The following is a 19,166-nucleotide window of genomic DNA, read 5'->3' on the forward strand; positions in this document are numbered from 1 at the left end:
TTTTATTATGCTAAGAAAATTTTTGTGAACCACCTATGATCTGATTTTTACATAATTTATGATCTCTGCAAGTTTAGAGTATAATCTAAATGCCAATGAGAGAGCAAGATATTCTCCATTCAATAAATGACCTGGACAGAAGGACGTAGCTTCATTTCCTTATTGTCCCATCAAGACCATTCCAGATGCATGCAGTTTACTCTATATTAGCAAATGGAGACAGAACAAAAGTCTTGACTTCACACTATATAGAGTACTGTGTAGCCTGCAGTTCTCCATTGTTGGTCTCCAGAAGATGGTAGATGGCCTGTGATGGCCTGATTCCTTGGGGGTTGGGGGGGAGAGTTGTTGGGTCAATTTGGAAATTTGCTTGTCCTGCCCTAGTGGAGCAGGTGGGGGGGAATCTCCTGGCTCCTTCTCTGTTGGTAGCTCTTTAAAAAAAAAATATATATATATATATATTATCTTGGAAGGTAGCTTTAAGGGAGGAGGGAAGGTGCAGGTTTGTAACTTGGACAGCGGTTTGGGGCAACAGAAAGCTGGGGGAGTTGAGGAGTAAATAAGAAGCAGCCAGGTGAGTTTCAGCTGCAGCTCTTGAAATGGGAGGGAAAGGATTTGGGTGATGGTTGTACTTGCAGCATTTGTTGGGGGGGTGGGGGTGACGATGGACAGGAGAAATGGTATGGCAGGCCGGGAGAGTTGTGGAAGTCTGTGAATGGTGATAGTGTATGAGGTACTATGTGCTATGCTAAGGTCACCTGAGGGAACTCCTCTACTGGCATGATTTACCGCTCATGCTCTACACGTTCACCCTCCTCCCACCGACTGGGTCACAACTGCCTCTGGATGAGTACCTCTCTCTCAAATGATCCCCAATGATTTCTAGGTTTGTGGAGCCACACTCCCAGTGGTCCCACAGTTCCAAGAAAGCACTCACAGACCCAACATACAAACCGACAGGATTCATTATCAGTCCAGACAAACAGGACAAGCAAACAATTATGTATGTTCTCTTAAGAAAATATTGAACAGTGGAACAAAATAGTGCAATTGGCAAACAATAACAGGTAACTGAAATATGGATCAATTATAACAGTAACTAAACACTTGCATATGTCTTAGAAATTACCTGGGGAGATAAGGACATATATTTGATAACTGGTGAACAGCTATATAACTGTTTTTTTTTTTTTTTTTACAGGGCTTCAGCAAAGATCTCTCTGTCTCTATCGGTCACACACACACACACACACTAGATTGACCCAGAAGTTCTATTGGCTGGGAGTATTTTGAGCCGTAGCTGACTATTGTTGAACCTGTGATGCGTGCCAGAGTGGGTAAAACCTTCCCTGAGCACCCCTGAAACCTTTTTCCATCATCAGTGAACCCTTTGAAAGAATAGCTGTGGATCTAGTGGGGCCTCTAGCTATCCCTAGCCAGTCTGGGAAAATGTATATATTGGCAGTGGTGGACTTTGCTACCAGATATCCTGAAGTGGTTACCTTATCCTCCATAGAATCAGAGAAAATTGACACTGCCCTGCTAGAAATATTTTCCCAGGTAGGATATCCACGAGAAATACTCTCAGACCAAGGGGGACAGTTTGTCTGAGCTGATCCAAAATGTGTGAGCACACTATGGAGTGCAATCTGTACGTACCACACTATATCACCCTGATACTAATGGGTTGATGGAGAGATTTAATGGTACATTAAAGCACATATTAAAGAGGAATTACATAGGAAGTTGGAAACAATAAAAAAAGAAGTATGTTTGAAAAATTTGAACAAAAATATAGTGAACATCAACAGATCATGGATAAATATCTTCAGGAGATCAGATCACAAAAAATAGCCAAGTATAAGAGGGATAAAGAGGATTATACATAAGGATTTATATGTCCATGGATGGACTACAATCGTAAGTCTAGAAGATCACATAAAACTAAAAGTCTTTTATTAACTCCTCTAGTGATTCCTCTGGAGATGAAATGCTGACATCAGGTATTAGGTCAGAAAGCACTGTTACTCAGGGTTCTCAGGCACAAGGGGAATCTTTTTTTTTGTGGTCTGCCCTTCAACAATCAATGGGTGTGACAGGTCAAGTGGTAAATCTCAATAGACAAACCAGGAAGAATCCAGAATAATTTTTTCAATTTGTTCTCCAAGCATCTTACATTTTTTCAACAACAGTCTTTGGGACTGTATGTTCCTATTCAATATTTGTTACGTGTTTTACTTCAAAACTTTTTCAGTAAGTTACGTTTATGGTTATATTTTTCTAATGATGATGATTCACAAGTTCAGGAAGAAGGACCTCAGACCTTTTTTTCAGAAGTATCATCTACAGTCTACTTGGGTTCCTCCTGGACATCTTGATGCAATAATTGCTACTTTTCAACAATGGGTGTTGAAAGACATGGATGCAATGGAGAGTAAAATTGGTAGACGTTATAGCAATTTAGCAGTTCACTTCAATTTAGGTCTTATATACTGCTAACATCCCCTATTTAGGGTTCAGTGCAGTTTACATCATCAATGGAACAACAGTTACAAGATTTAAAGGTAGGACATTGGATGAATACATTCGTATTGTTTAGCTATAGTGTTATAAAGCAATATAAGGTATGGTTATAGTCTGAGTTATATTAAATGTTCCCGAGTATTATGTTGCAGACTTTGGTAAGAAGAACATTTTTAGCTTTTTCTGGAAGCAGAGGTAATTATTCTCGACTCATATAGTCGGAGGGAGTGAGTTCCATAATGAGATTCCTGCCACTGAGAAGAGTGAGTTAAAGATTGTGAGGATGAGGCTATTGTGAAGATGAAGCTCCCACCTTAGGATCCCAGGTCCCTCTTTCACTCAGGGTGAGCTGGTTCTCAATATGCCGATTTTATGCAAATTAGTCTACTACCCCTTTCTGCTCAGGGTGACCTGCTTCTCCAAAAGGCAAACATAGTCAGGTCTCACCAACAGGATATTTTCATACACATCTTTATTCCAGCCCCTGGGCCACACTTCTTCCAGCTTAAGACACTTTTACAAGCTTAAACAGTTCTTCCAGCTTAAGACACTTTTACAAGCTTAAACAGTTCTTCCAACTTAAACCTTTCTTCCTACTCAGTTCAATCTTCCAGCTTAAGCATTTCTCCCTATTCAGTTCAATCTTCCAGCTTAAGCACCTGGACACCCAGTCCTTCCTTGTAACCCGGACACCCAGTCCTTCCTTGTAACACACAGTTCTTATACCTGGCACTCTAGGGCCTTCTTACCCCAGCCAGCTTCCTTTACTTTACACACAGTTCACCACCAGGCCAAAGGGCTCAGCCAGTACTTCTCTTGGGGATCCTCCTGCTTCAGCTACTAGCTCTCTTCTTTAGCTGCTAGCTCTCCTCCTCCCTCACACTCAGGTGGGGTATTAAGTGGTTAATGACCAAACAGGACCCAGCCCATAACCTGCTGCACCTGTTTCTATCCCCAGGACTCTCCCCGGTCCTAGCGACCTCCAGCTATGCATCCCCTTACTGGCTCCCTTTAGTGACTCACCCAGCCCTTCTCCCTGGACATTTTAGGGGAACAGCGCCCTCTAGGGGCCTAACCAGGGTAGGACAGCCTCTTCCTTCTCACAAGATCTTATGAGATCGTATTCCCTTGTGAAACCGTGGGGCTAGGATCAATTGCTCTTTTAGTCTGTTGGAGTAAACAATACAATAGATAAGATGTTAATCAAGAGAGCAGAGGTAGTGTCTTGAAGAATCTGAAAGATTAGGCAGGCAACTTTAAACTTAGTTCTTTCATCTATTGGTAACTAATGTAGTTAGTGAGTTAAGGTGACGTGCTAGTGAATCTATTTAGTTTGAAAATGAGCCTTGTCGCTGTGTTATGTATGATCTGTAGTTTTTTTTTTTTTTTTTTATGTGTGTGTTCTTAAAACCAGTAAGTAGGGCATTGCTGTAGTCCAGGTGTGGTAGGATTAGCATTTGTACTAGAGAGTTGCACGGGGACAGAAATCCAACCTGTCCCCACTGGAATCCAACCCGTCCCCATTCATCCCTGTGGGGAATCTAACCCATCCCCGCCCGTCCCCACGGGGAATCTTACCCGTCCCCGCAAGAATTTAACCTGTTCTCACCCACAAGAATTTAATGGTACAGTAAAAAAAATTCCTGTCAGCTCTCTCAGTCTCTGGGTTTGAGCCGCAGCACTGCAGGCAAGGAAGGAACGGAAGTTGGAACACTCTGGTACGCACATATAAGACTTCTCTGATTCACTGGCACTGTGTGCTAAGAGATCACCACATGCATGCGCCAGTAGGTCAGGTGACATCTGATGCTCATGCTTGTCAGAGCTGAGGTCTGCGCATCAGCTCGGAAGCAGAGAGGATTAATAGTAATAGTAAATGACAGCAGATAAAAACCGGATCGGTCCATCCAGTCTGCCCAATAGTCACAATCATTATCAATTCATGATTAAATCAACAATGACAGTGATATTATATACGTGATTATGGTCTTTCTGTGGCGTTTCTGGGATATAGACCATAAAAGTCTGCCTGGCCCTATTCTTATGTTCCAACTGCTGGAGTTGCCCTCAAAGCCCACTCCAGCCTATTCATCTTCTCATTTGCAGGACACAGACCGTAAAAGTCTGTCCAGAACTGTCCTCGTGTTCCAGCCACTAAAGTTGTTGTCTAAACCCTTTCCAGCCCATCGAAAACCAGATTGCCATATATGAGACACAGACCGTACAGGTCTCCCGGTATCGGCCCTAGTTCATCACAGCCAGAGTCACCATGTAAGTGTCACACGACACATCCACACACATGCAGCCATTTAAGTTTAGGTTTTTTTTATAACTTCCATTTTCTAAATAGAGACCCTCTGTGTTTATCCCATGCCTTTTTGAATTTTGTCACCATTTGTATCTCTACCACCTCCTTCCTCCTTAATGGAGGCTTTCCACATCTGTGCTGTTAAAGCAAGGAGGAGGAGGAGACAGCACTCAAAGAACTTGGTACTCGGTAGGTGAGAGGCTGGCACAAGTGCAGTATACACTTCCACGGGAACCCGCAGAACTGCTTCTGTCCCCACGGGAATCCTGCGGGTTCCGCAGGATTCCTGCAAACCTCGTTCCCGTGCAAGTCTCTAATTTGTACCAGTAGTTCGAAAGCTTTTTGATCAGAGTGCCCTGATTAGACGAAGTTGTCTCATTTTAAACATTGCTTTCTTCCAAAGTTGGTGGTTATGGGGTGTGAATGATAGGGAGGAGTCCTGAATGACTCGGAGATCTCTGGCTTCTGATTCAACTGGAAGGGTGATGTTATTAGGTAGTGTTATTGAGGTTGGGACATCAACTCCTTGATTCTGGAACCAGAGAATCTTCGTCTTTTGGGTGTTCAGTTTTAGTTTGGTAGCGGGGGCCCAGGTCTGAATGGTGTGCATCCCAATCGTTGCTGGTCTGGTTGGGTCTTGATGTGGAGAATTCAGAGGTAAAAGAAGCATGATGTCATCCACGTATGATGATAATAGATCTCCTGAGCCTAGGTGTATAGAGCTAACGGAGGATGTGAAGAAATTGTAAGCTCTTTGAGCAGGGACTGTCTTTCTTCTATGTTTGTGCAGCGCTGCGTATGCCTTGTAGCGCTAAAGAAATGCTAAATAGTAGTAGTAGTAACAAGATGGGAGAGATCGGGGACCCTTGAGGAACCCCACATTTTGGAATTCAGTATTTGAACAGGTTTTTTTGTTTCACTGAGTAACTTTGGTTGAAGAGGAATTCGTTGAACCGTTTGAGGACTGGTCCTGTTAATTCAATCTGATTCAGATGCTCCAGTAGCATTGTGTGTTCCCCTGTGTCAAATGCTACTGAGGTATTGAACTGAAGTAGTAGAACCTGTTCCCCCTTGCATAGGTGGTTGACGTACGTTGTTAATACTAGGAGCAGGGTTTTTGTGCTGTGTGCTTTACTGAATCCAAATTGGGATCAAACGTCAGCTTTAGAACAATTAGAATTGGATGACAATATTGTTATAATGAGGGCCGACAAAGGAGGAAGAGTAGTAGTTCAGGATGTCAGCATTATAGGCAAGAGGCTATACATCAACTTATGGATAGGACATTTTATAGACAGCTGATTTCAGATCCTACTAAACAATATCAGCAAATGGTGTTTGAATTGTTATCAGAAGCCAGTCGGGCTGGTGTTATTTCTATTAAAGAATTTAAATATCTGTTTAAGCAATTCTCTATTATTCCTATAATATATTTTGTACCTAAAATCCACAGTCCCTTTGTTGGCCCCCGGGTAGGCCTATGGTATTGAGTGGTAGTTTCTTGTTTGAACCCCTATCTCAAGTTTTAGATTTTCATCTGAGACCATGTTTAGGCCACATTAAATCATACGTTAAAGATTCAGGACGTTTATTACTGCTTTTGAGTAGCGTCCAAGTTTAGTTTCTGGTGCACAGCTAGTGTGGCATTGGTTACTTTGGACATGAATGCATTATACACGAATATTCTGCAACAGACAGCAGTTGAGATGCTTGGAGAACAATTGCAAACTTTAGATTTGTCAAAAGGGGTGACAATGGGGGCTACTGTTGCCCCTTTGATAGCCTGTATATATATGGTACAGTATGAAGAAAAGTTTGTTTATGCATCTGTATTTTTTGGTAATGTTGTGCAATGGGTAGGCTATATTGATCTGAGGGAGAGGCTTGGTGTCCTTGAATCATTTCATTATTTACTTGAATTCATGTGATCCTGATATCCAATTAACCCATCATGTACGATATCAGACAGTGAATTTTTTAGACATATGTACAGTGAAATGACAATTTGTTAATCATATTGAAAACATACTGACAGAAATGCTATTTTGCATTATCCTAGTCATCATCCTAGTAAACTGCAAAACAGTATTCCAGTTGGTCAGTTTCTTAGGATTTGTAGATTTTTTTTACAAGAGACTTTTTTTTTTTTTTTAAAGAGTTGGGCTCAGGGGATGTCCAATTGATTAAGCAAAAAGGATACCCATCGAGTTATTATGTAAAGCATATTAGAGGGCTCCACCGTGTATGCGCGAGTACCTTCCCGCCTGGCGCAAGAATGTGGTCTCCTCAGTTCTTTTTCTACCGCAGTAAGGAGATTTTTTTTTAACTTTTGTTCGGTCCATAGAGCTTTTTTGTACCTTTTTGTTGAATTATTTTTTTTTTCATCCTGTATTGTGTTCGAGTTTGTGGAACCCCCCCTTTTAAAAAATATTTTCCTTTAGTTTGTAGTTTATTTTGCCTGGTTTTAAATTCTCTTTCTTTTTCGTTGTCATTCAGCCGCTTTTAGGCCTTGACTTCGTCTGGGATTTTTCCCTTTATTTTTGCCGTACCTTGCCCCTTTTTCAGGCAACATCGCTTGGTTTAATTTAGCCGAGGAAGTTTTTCATTCCGTGAATGTTCCCAGTGGCTTTAAGCGCTATACCTGGTGCAATCAGACGATCTCTGGGAAAGACACCCATTCTTGGTTTCTTCAGTGACTCGGGCCTGACCATAGTCCCACTAACTGTGTTATCTGCCTTCTTATGAAGAAGAGGACCCAGGTTTCCAGAGAGGCTCAACGAATGAGGATTTTTGGAGCCAAGTTCTTTTCCTCGGCATCAAGGTGGGAGGCGTTGGCATCGCCGTTGAGCATTGCACAGGCATCAGGAGTGTTGGTAAGCATGGTTGCTGCTAGGCACTGGGAGTAGTGAAGCATCAAGTGGGTCTCCGCCTTGAGGCCTCCTGTGCAGGGCCCCTGGGACCGTCCATTGTCAGACCTGACCACGAGGCGACATGTGGATTCGACATTGTCCTCCCTGACCCCGAGGTGACGTGTGGATTCAACATCGTCCTCGGTGACAAGCTTCGAGCAAAGGCCAAGAAGCATCACCATCAATCGCACTCGACACATGGTGATAGGAGCTCCGGGGCATCGAAGGATTTGGCACCCAAGAAGCAGTGCCAGGCGGTACCGCTCCCCCTCCATACAGGAGGTGCCAATGCGTCGGTCTCCCAGTAGCCAAGATCCAGCTCCTGCATTGACCCCAGCAGTTATGCAACCTGCTCCTGAGCAGCACCCCAGCCTTTCCCAGTGTCGGCCCTCGATGAGTGCATCCGGGCTTTGCTCCCTGAGCTTTTGGCGGGCCTTCTGCAACAGTGTGCATTGGCATTGGTGGTGCGTGCACCTACCCTGACTCATTGTATCCCTGCTTGGCCCTCAGCCTGTGGTGCGGCCTCCGACACTGATGCCACATGCAACTCTAGTGTCAACTGCCACCCATGCCAGCACCCCCTCGACGTCGGTGGAGGATGAAGAAGCTTCATCAGAGTGGAGGTGGGAACAGACTTCTTGACGCCATTCTCGAGTACATGGCTCCTCCACATCGAGGCAGTTTGGTCTCAACATTCCCACCAGGAAGTCTTGTCTGATACGTTAGAGGAGAAGGATCCAAGGTACTTTTCCTCAGATGAGTCCTATGGAATTCCTTCTGAACCCTCCCCTCCACCTGAAAGTAGAAAGTCTCCTCCGGAGAACCTTTCATTCCCTTCTTTTGTCAAGGAAATTGCCGATGCCATTCCATTTCCTTTGTAAGTGGAGGACGAGCCCAAGGGCAAGATGCTCGAGGTCCTGGACCAATGTCTCCTCCTAGGGAGGTTATGACTGTCCCTCTCCACGAGGTACTCCAGGAAGCCCTCGTTAGGAATTGGGAGCCCCCCCTTAACTTGCCGGTCGGGGGAAGTGGCCCCTTATAACCTCTGACTGGTGGGTTATTCAAATCGTCTGTCTTTGATTTTGCACTCACTTGGTATCTAAAACCTCCAAATTGCCCATTGAGAGCTCATTCGTTCAGCAGGCAGGGGAGCTCAGCCCTTCTGAAGGCCCATGTGGTCGAGCCTGTTCCACCAGGGGAGGAAGGGCAGAGATTCTATTCCAGGTACTTCCTTGTGCAGAAAAAAACGGGGGATGTATCCCATCCTAGACCTAAGGGCCCTGAACAAATTCCTAGTCTGCGAAAAGTTCAGGATGGTTTCCCTGGGCACCCTTCTCCAAATGATTCAGAAAAACAATTGGCTATGCTTTCTGGACTTTAAAGGATGCATATACTCACATCCTGATACTTCCAGTCCACCAGAAGTATCTTCAATTTTTGGCTGGGAACACATCACTTTCAGTACTGCGTGTTGCCTTTTGACCTCGTATTCTCCCAGGGTCTTCACCAAATGTCTAGCTTTAGTTGCAGCATTGCAACGCAGTCGAGTCCATGTGTACCCGTATGTCAACGATTGGTTGGTAAAGAGCACCTCTTTGCATGGTGCTCAGGAGTCCTGCGGATGACTATTTGGGTGCTTGAGCTACTAGGATTCGTTTTAAACCATGCCAAGGCCCATCTTCACCCTGTCCAACAAGGAGTTAATAGGAGCCTTGCTAGATACTCAGAAAGTTCGAACCTTCCTTCTTGAGACGAGAGCGGATACTCTTGTTGCACTCGCTTCCACAGTTTGAGCCTCTCGGAAGGTCTCAGCTCAGCAGATGTTTGGCCACATGACTTCCACAGTGTATGTTAAACCCATGACACTTCTTCACTTGAGATCAGCTCAATGGTCCCTAGCTTCTCAGTGGTATCAACCACTGGGAACCTGGAAGATGTCATCCAAGTGTCCCCAAAGCTTGTACCTCCTTCCTTTGTAGCACTTTGGACACACATCAAGGATAAGCATCCCCCCCCCCCCCCCCCCCCCAGACAAGACTATACATGTCTTTTCCTGTCTTACCCGGAAGGTATGATGGCTTCCACAGTACATGTAGTCCTTGTACATCTCAAATTGAGAAGGCTACAATAGGACCTATTCTTTCCAGACCATCTCCTGCGGGCTCTTCCCTCCAGCTCTCTTATAAGTCATTCTGCAGTAGCAGTTCAAGGGACAACATCATCAGAGAAATGACCTTTGCATGTCAGTGTAGCATTGTGTAGTAAGCACAAATGCTTGTGACATCGTATGGGAAGCCCACCTTGGCTTTTGCCATATCTAAGGAACCTGCTCAAAAGTTGAGAGGCTTCTCCATATTGATCATCTTGCTGAGAGAAATCTTTTTAATATCATCTAACATTTGCAAATAATCTTTGAGGTCAGTCAGACAATCGGGTGGCCATGTTTTTATATCAAAAGCAAGGAGAAGCAAAGTCATTGTTTCTATATTGATAAGCAGAAAAGTTATGTGAATTTGTACATTAAATTGCCTATTCATCTAAACTACATACATACCCAGGAAGCAAAACTATTTGGCCAACTTCTCTGTAGAATCCATTGACCTCAGTGATGGTTTTTGGATTCTCGAATATTAGAGCATCCTGTTGGCCTTGACAAAACCAGTTTCCCCTTCTGTAAGCTTCTCTTAGGTGCCATTTATTTCCAAAATTAATGCAGCATCAAGGCATAGTACTCTATCCTGTCCTCTGGTCTCCTGATAGTCTGGGAACTGAGTAGTGCATAGGTGCTTCCTTGGGTCTACCACCTCATATTCCAGATGTTCTTTCTGCAAAAGGAACACCTTCCACGAGGAAGGCCTATTCCTTCAAATGGAAAAGATTTTCTATCTGGTATTCTGTGCAAGGCCAAAGACCACTTTTAATATCCACCAAATGTTATACTGGAATACTTCTACCACCTCTATCTGAATTGCCTTTAGATGATGTCCTCCTGTACATTCAGCTTTGAAGTATCTAGTCTCTAGATTCATGAGAGGTCTTGTGCATATCAAATCTCCAGTGCAGAAGCCTCCAGTTTCCTCGCATCTACGTATACGTTGTGCTCATTAATCTCATGAATCTAATGTCTGAGTCAGTGACGTCCTCATCCCTAAAACATCTCTCTTGGAAAGTACTTTCTAAGTAAGAGTAATGTTATCCAGAAGGATCAGTAATCTTCAAGCTGTGGTCATTCACAAACCATACATTCTGTTTCATCACAATAAAGTATTCTTACAGATTCATCCAAAGTTCCTTCTAAAGATTGTTGCCCAAGAGCACAATTAGTTAAGTCAGTGCTTTGATATTCCAGTGGCCAGAATACCTTTGCTAATTGGATAATTATTCATTTCTTTACAACTGACCTGATATTCTCCTCACAACAAAATCAAGCCTCACCAGATTAGAGCCACCGTTACTTGAGTATGTATCTCTGGAAAGAATCTGCAAAGCAGCTACCTGGTCTTCACTATACCCTCAATCAGGGACACTGCTTAGAGAGATTGTTCAGTACTGCTTGACCAGCTTTAACTTTTTATCTCGCATGCAAATATACATGGGCTGCTCCCCAGTGGTAAACAATTGTTCTTCAATGCTGAAGCAACCTTGAGTGTGGCGGTCATCCACTTGTGTGCCTGACTCAATCCTGCCTGTGAACGGAGAAGGCAGAGTTATGGTTGTTGATTAGGAGCTTTAAATTGAGGGGGCTGCACATACTCAAAACTTGTGATTGTGAGACCTCCAGGGACAGGGAAATACCTAATTTACCTGAATATAACTCACCTTGAACTGCTACTGAAAAAGTGTAAGCAAATTTAAATAAAATAAATTCTGAGCTCTGGGATAGCTGTTCCATCCTGGTATCACCAACTGATGATCTGCTTGCCTGATTAATCCTACTGTCTACAGAGGACATCTGTTACAGGTAAGCAACTTTATTGTCTTTACAAACTTGTAAGGTTTTATTTCACTTATAAATTTATAGGTATATAATGATGATTACTGGCTTACATCTTGTACATATCCATTCATATTTCATGTAATTGATATATATTGGGAGGGTAATCCTATATATTTGAAAATATACTGTAATATGGAAGTCTGGGATTTTCTATTTTTGAGGCAAAAATGCCAGAATTATGCAGTTACAGTGATTTGCCATTTCAGAGTATTAGTATAAATACTAATGGTGTGGTTTCAAGCTTCATAAGAAAATCATACCAGTAAATTGTTTTCATGAAAACAAAATTGGTATTTTTCTCACAAAACCAGATATGCATATGCAGTTTGAAACATCATACTGAAAGACTTTTTGCATTTATTGTTCAACAGGTGCTAGTTTTCAAAATGCATTTTCTATTTATGTGTGTGTTACAGAAGTGACGAAAGCTGTTTTATCAGAAGAAACTGAAAACACTGGAAACTCTAACAAAAAGCGAGTTACGTTTGGAAGAGATTTGAGTCCTGAAGTATTTGATAGATCATTGCCACCCAATACACCCCTGCGTAAGGGGGGGACTCCAGGCAGTCGCATTGAATCCAGAACTACTAGCCCTTCTTCCCTGGAAGCTGGGATCAGTCTATCACCTTTTTGCCAACCAAATTTTGACGTAAGTTCTTGTCAGACTATCACACAGCATTTAAACAGAAAAGATCAGTATTTCAGCATTGGTGAAGCACCGTCCAGTAATGGGGTTCCAGGTGTCTTTAGTACTACACTTGTTCTGCTAATTGGGCTGTCTCCTTCAATTGTTAGCACTGTAGATAACATGCTCAAAGTAACCCCTTCCATCTCAAAATGTCTTGTGCATTCTTTAGCAACATATGCTTGGCATGATCTACATAGGGTGAAGAATTCTGTGAAATATCTAAGGCTTGTTGGGGGGGGGGGTGTAGATAGGCCTAGTTATGTTGCTTGTAAGATGAGGATTGGTGTAGCACTTGGCCTTGTACTGTGTAGTATAGCTGTACAGGGGAAATGTCTCTAGGTACCTTGAAAGAGTCATATGTAGCATGCATGACTGCTGCCACGTTGGTTCTTCAAGATCCTTTATACATTGGTTGAGAAACCATGATTCATTAACAAGTGCATAAATATGCTTAAGTTAATGTGGTGCAGAAATTTCCTGAGAACTCCTATATAAACGCCCTACCTAAGTTTAGTGGACACAAGAGGAAGTCTCAGAAAATGTCACTTGCACCGATAACATAACCTAAATGACAAGCTGTCTTTGTAGTGCTAGTGGCTTATCATAAAGCATAGTTGCTTACCTCTAGTGAATGATATCCATAGAAGGCAGGGGAATGCAACCATGCCTACTGGTAAGGTTGTCCAAACTGATCCTGTGTGTCGTACTCTCCTCTAGCTAAGAGAACCTTTTAGGTAAAGGGTTTCTGAGCATGCGCAGCTTGTTCTGCCCATCCAACGTTTCACTATCTCTTCAGTCCATTCCAAAGCAGAAACAACAAAAATTCTCAGAAAACTTTGACGTAGGAGGGAATGGCAGGAGAGAAAAAGTGGCTGCATTCCCTTGCAGTCTATGGAGAGCATCTGTTACAGATAAGCAACCACACCTTCTCTGCTGTCAAGCAGGAGAAATGCTGACCTACCTACTGGTGACTCCAGAGAACAGGCCGATAAGAAAAAAAAATACTTCTTATTTCTGGGGCCCTTTGAAAAAGGAGATGGAGGGGTTCTTGTCTTTTATAGGGTGTAAAGGTTCTTGAGAACATTGTCCAAAGTCAGCCTAAAACTTTTATCTGCTCCCTTGGCATTTTGTTCCAATATGTAGGAAATTCTTATTGTGGTGGTCAGTGCTATGTTGTTCAATAGTTGTAGTGGCATCTGGCACTGAACATTAAATGCCGAGGGAGCAGAAAAACAACATGTTGCAGATAGCTTTTATGGCAGTGAGAGCTTACAGTGTGCAAAGCAAGCGTTCTGGGCCCTTGAAACAGCTTGATGAAACAATGGTCTGTGTGGGATTGCATGATTTACTCAAGCACCTTCTGCCCAGACACCTCTGGGTCTTTTATTTCCCTTTTGCCCTTCAACACTTGTGTGTAGAACCTAATAGCTTAGTGAGAACAGCACTCTCCATCTTGTGTGGCCTAACCAGTTATCTGAAGACTACTTCACTGGATGCATCTGATCCTCCTTTTGTGTTTCAACAGCCTCTCCTCCCTTGGACTCCTGAGTAGAGGAAGACTTTAAGTTTACAGATATGGATAGCCATTTATCCTTCCCGCCAAAATAGGGCAGGAAACATCCCACTCCCCCCACCCTTTTTGGTGTCCTGTAGTCAGGCCCATCCTCCATTACCTACATTACCATAGGTAGGGCCAGAAAGAAGCAGGGACATCAGAATATTGTGCCTGATACATAGTTAGTTGCCTATTCACATAAGATTAACTGTGTGGTGATTGTGTAGTTTCTTTTCAATTAAAACTAGGAATGCATTGAGCCTTGTGTGGATCCCTTTGAAGATGGTTTGCCTAGTGGTAGCCCTTCATCCTCTGATACATTCTCAGGTAAGTGGGAGCATCTTTGAATCAATGTTAAATGAAATTCAGTTGATTAGCAAAGTTCTAGAACTGTAAGCAAGAATGTACAAAACTAGCTGAAACTAAACTTGGGTTTTTCCTTCTGTGCTCAAGTGTCTGCTCCCATCATATTTTTTCATGGATGACTTTAAGGTGATAGTTTACACAGAGGATGATCAGAGTATAAGTATTTCTAAAGTAAAAGATTGCTTGATGGAAATGGCAGCTTAGATTGCTTGGTGGAAATGGCAGCTTGGCTTTCTGATCGTGTCTAGTTTTGAATTTAAATCAGCAACCATGTAGCTTTCTCAACAGAAAATCCTTTGACAGAAGTAGCAGTTAGCTATATCGTGAGTATATGTGATGACCCTGAAAAGTGGACTTTCCATAAGATCATCCCAGTGGTTTGTTATATTTACCCCTTCTGTTAGTCATTTGTCTTTCAAGTGTAAGGATACTTATGTATTCCTGGAAGAGTTGTATACAGTATTTCAAAATTGTGCTTTTTTTATTGTTCACACCAGACTAGTCCTGATGAGTAGGTTATGTTCCCCTGTCAGCAGATGGAACTTGAGCAAATTATCATCTGTGAACTGCAACATTTTGTAGATGGGTCATTCCATGTCAAGTGGTCTGGTGGTCCCTACGCGACCATCACGGATTTCAATGAAATTTTCTGTGAACATTCATACATTTCCCCAATGAACATTGGTAAAGTTTTTTTCTCCGAGGACAAGCAGGCTGCTTGTTCTCACGACTGGGTGACGTCTGCGGCAGCCCCCACCAACCGGAAGAAGCTTCGCGGGCGGTCCGCACGCAGGGCACGCCCACCGCACATGCGCGGCCATCTTCCCGCCCGTGCGCGACCATTCCCGCCAGTCTTTTCTTTTCCGCGCTGGAGAGAGTTGTGCGTCGCCGCTCTCTCTTAGTCAGCCCCGAAAAACCGTCGCGTTGTTCTCGAATTCGTTAATTTTTTTGTTTCTTGTTGCCGCGCACTCCAGACTTTTCTTTTTCCTTTTTAAAAAAAAAAAAGAGAGAGAACGCGCTTTATTTTTCCCTCGTTTTCTAGCGGGGCCGTCGCGTTGCGGCCTTGTGGCCGCGCGGTCGATTTATTTTTCGAGGTGTGATTTACCGCCACCATCGACGACTTTAACTTCGCCGACGCGATTTTTCTGTCGATGTCCTCGAAGGTCCCGAGTGGATTTAAGAAGTGTGGTCGGTGCGGCCGGCCTATCTCGCAGACCGACACCCACGCTTGGTGCCTCCAGTGCCTCGGGCTGGAGCACAATATCAAGTCGTGTTCTTTGTGTCTTGGTCTCCGGAAACGGACTCAGGTTGCGAGGCAAGTTCTTCGGGACCGTCTTTTTGGAACTTGCGCCGGCCCCTCGACGTCGACCTCGACGGCATCGGTATCGATGGCCGGTTCTTCGGTACCGATGGCATTGACCCCAGGAGTACAGGTCCCGTCGGCCCGCCGGTCCTCCGGTGACGGTAGGGGGTGAGAGGCCGCGTGGGCAATCGGCCCCGGTCACTCCCTCTGCTCATGGCCCTCGGGACCGAACCCTGTCTGACCCGGCCCCTCGAGACCGAGGGGGATCGACCTCCTCCTCCTCTGTTCCACCTGGCGCCGATGACTGGCAACGCAAAAAACAGAAAAAGCACCGTCATCTGTCCCCATCGCTGCGCCCGGCCCTCGGTGCCGGAGAGGAGTCGACGCCGAAGCGTCCACGTCGAGAGGAGAGGTCCCCCTCGGTAGTGGAGGTACCGACGCGTCAGGGTCCCAGCACTTCGGTGCAGTCTCCTGGACCCGAGCAGCTTCCGGCACCGACGCCTCTACCGGCCGCCCCGTCTTTCCCGACAGCGGGCCTGGACGAGTGCCTCCGAGCCATCCTTCCGGGGATCCTGGAAGGGCTGATGCGCCAGGCTGTGCCGGCGCCGGGGGTGCTTGCGCCCTCGGCGCCGTTGACTGTGGCGCCGGCGAGCTCTAGCCCGGTGCCGAGGCCTTCGACACCGCCGCCGCTTGCGGCGCCGGTCTCGACCGCCACGCAGGTGGAGTTCCCGTCGACGTCGATGGAGGGAGCTTCGTCCCCGCCGGCGCGGGAGTCCACCGCTCGAAGACACCGAGGCCTCGGTGCCTCGACGTTGAGCCGGGCTCGGTTAAGGACTCAGCTGCATGAGCTTATGTCCGATACCGAGGAAGAGGCCTCGTGGGAGGAAGAGGAGGACCCCAGATATTTCTCCTCAGAGGAGTCTGTGGGCCTCCCATCTGACCCCACGCCTTCACCGGAGAGGAAGCTCTCGCCTCCTGAGAGCCTCTCCTTTGCCTCCTTTGTTAGGGATATGTCTATATGCATTCCCTTCCCCGTGGTCTCTGTGGACGAGCCGAGGGCTGAGATGCTCGAGGTCCTCGACTATCCATCACCACCTAGAGAGTCCTCCACGGTGCCGTTGCACAATGTCCTCAAAGAGACACTGCTTCGGAACTGGATGAGACCATTATCTAATCCCACCATTCCCAAGAAAGCAGAGTCCCAGTACAGAATCCACTCGGACCCAGAGTTAATACGGCCCCAATTGCCCCATGACTCGGCGGTCGTGGATTCTGCTCTCAAGAGGGCACGGAGTTCGAGGGATACCGCCTCGGCGCCCCCGGGGCGGAAGTCTCGCACTCTGGACTCGTTTGGAGGAAGGCCTACCAATCTTCCATGCTCGTGACCCGCATCCAATCTTACCAGCTCTACACGAGCATCCACATGCGGAACACTGTGAAGCAACTGGCGGACCTGGTTGATAAGCTCCCGCCGGAGCAGTCCAGGCCTTATCAGGAGGTGGTCAGGCAGCTGAAGGCGTGCAGAAAGTTCCTGTCTAGGGGTATCTATGACACCTGTGACGTGGCATCTCGTGCTGCGGCCCAAGGTATAGTGATGCGCAGGCTCTCATGGCTGCGTGCCTCTGACCTGGACAACCGCACCCAGCAGAGACTGGCCGACGTCCCTTGCCGGGGGGATAACATTTTTGGTGAGAAGGTCGAGCAGCTGGTGGACCAACTGCATCAGCGGGAAACCGCCCTCGACAAGCTCTCCCACCGGGCGCCTTCAGCATCCACCTCAGCAGGTGGACGTTTTTCCCGGGCCCGGCAGGCTGCGCCCTATTCTTTTGCAAAGTGTAGGTACAACCAGCCGGCCCGAAGGCCTCGACAGGCACAGGGACAGCCCCAGCGCGCTCGTTCTCGTCAACAGCGTGCGCCTAAGCAGCCCCCTGCGCCTCCACAGCAAAAGCTGGGGACGGGCTTTTGACTGGATCCACGGGAACATAGTCGCCCTCAAAGTGTCCGTGCCGGACGATCTGCCGGTCGGAGGGAGGTTAAAATTTTTTCACCAAAGGTGGCCTCTCATAACCTCCGACCAGTGGGTTCTCCAAATAGTGCGGTGCGGATACGCCCTAAATTTGGCCTCCCTTCCACCAAATTGTCCTCCGGGAGCTCAATCCTTCAGCTCCCATCACAAGCAGGTACTTGCAGAGGAACTCTCCGCCCTTCTCAGCGCCAATGCGGTCGAGCCCGTACCACCCGGGCAGGAAGGGCAGGGATTCTATTCCAGGTACTTCCTTGTGGAAAAGAAAACAGGGGGGATGCGCCCCATCCTAGACCTGAGAAGCCTGAACAGATTCCTGGTCAAAGAAAAGTTCAGGATGCTTTCCTTGGGCACCCTTCTGCCAATGATTCAGAAAAACGATTGGCTATGTTCCCTGGATTTAAAGGACGCATACACTCACATCCCGATACTGCCAGCTCACAGACAGTATCTCAGATTCCGCCTGGGCGCACGGCACTTTCAGTATTGTGTGCTGCCCTTTGGGCTCGCCTCTGCCCCACGGGTGTTTACAAAGTGCCTCTTGGTGGTGGCGGCGTATCTACACAAGCTGGGAGTGCACGTGTTCCCATATCTCGACGATTGGCTGGTCAAGAACACCTCGGAGGCAGGAGCCCTCCGGTCCATGCAGTGCACTATTCAACTCCTGGAGCTGCTGGGGTTTGTGATAAATTACCCAAAGTCCCATCTCCAGCTAACCTAGTCTCTGGAATTCATAGGAGCTCTGCTGAATACCCAGACGGCTCAGGCCTTCCTTCCCGAAGCGAGGGCCAACAACCTCCTGTCCCTGGCTTCGCAGACCAGAGCGTCTCAGCAGGTCACAGCTCGGCAGATGTTGAGACTTCTGGGTCATATGGCCTCCACAGTCCATGTGACTCCCATGGCTCGTCTTCACATGAGATCTGCTCAATGGACCCTAGCTTCCCAGTGGTTCCAAGCCACCGGGAATCTAGAGGATGTCATCCGCCTCTCCACCAGTTGCCGCACTTCACTGCTCTGGTGGACAATTCGGACCAATTTGACCCTGGGACGTCCATTCCAAATTCCACAGCCCACGAAAGTGCTGACGACGGATGCATCTCGCCTGGGGTGGGGAGCTCATGTCGATGGGCTCCACACCCAGGGTCTGTGGCCCCTCCAGGAAAAGGATCTGCAGATCAACCTCCTGGAGCTCCGAGCGATCTGGAACGCACTGAAGGCTTTCAGAGATCGGCTGTCCTGCCAAATTATCCAAATTCGGACAGACAATCAGGTTGCAATGTATTACGTCAACAAGCAGGGGGGCACCGGATCTCGCCCCCTGTGTCAGGAAGCCGTCGGGATGTGGCGTTGGGCTTGCCAGTTCGGCATGCTCCTCCAAGCCACATACCTGGCAGGTGTAAACAACAGTCTGGCCGACAGACTGAGCAGAGTCATGCAACCGCACAAGTGGTCGCTCCATTCCAGAGTGGTACGCAAGATCTTCCGAGAGTGGGG

General features: G+C 46.3%; 1 protein-coding gene across 1 annotated transcript in view; it reads left to right on the forward strand.

The window, feature by feature from the left end:
• The window catches only part of CDCA2 (cell division cycle associated 2), a 254,447-nt gene that overhangs the window by 163,518 nt on the left and 71,763 nt on the right, over positions 1-19,166 (forward strand). The window contains exons 11-12 of the mRNA XM_030201830.1: positions 12,154-12,386; positions 14,229-14,307. Of these exons, the coding sequence (XP_030057690.1) occupies positions 12,154-12,386; positions 14,229-14,307 (312 nt within the window). The remainder of the gene's footprint in view (positions 1-12,153; positions 12,387-14,228; positions 14,308-19,166) is intronic.

This window comes from Microcaecilia unicolor, chromosome 4 (assembly GCF_901765095.1).
Source record: "Microcaecilia unicolor chromosome 4, aMicUni1.1, whole genome shotgun sequence".
Taxonomy (NCBI): Eukaryota; Metazoa; Chordata; class Amphibia; order Gymnophiona; family Siphonopidae; genus Microcaecilia; species Microcaecilia unicolor.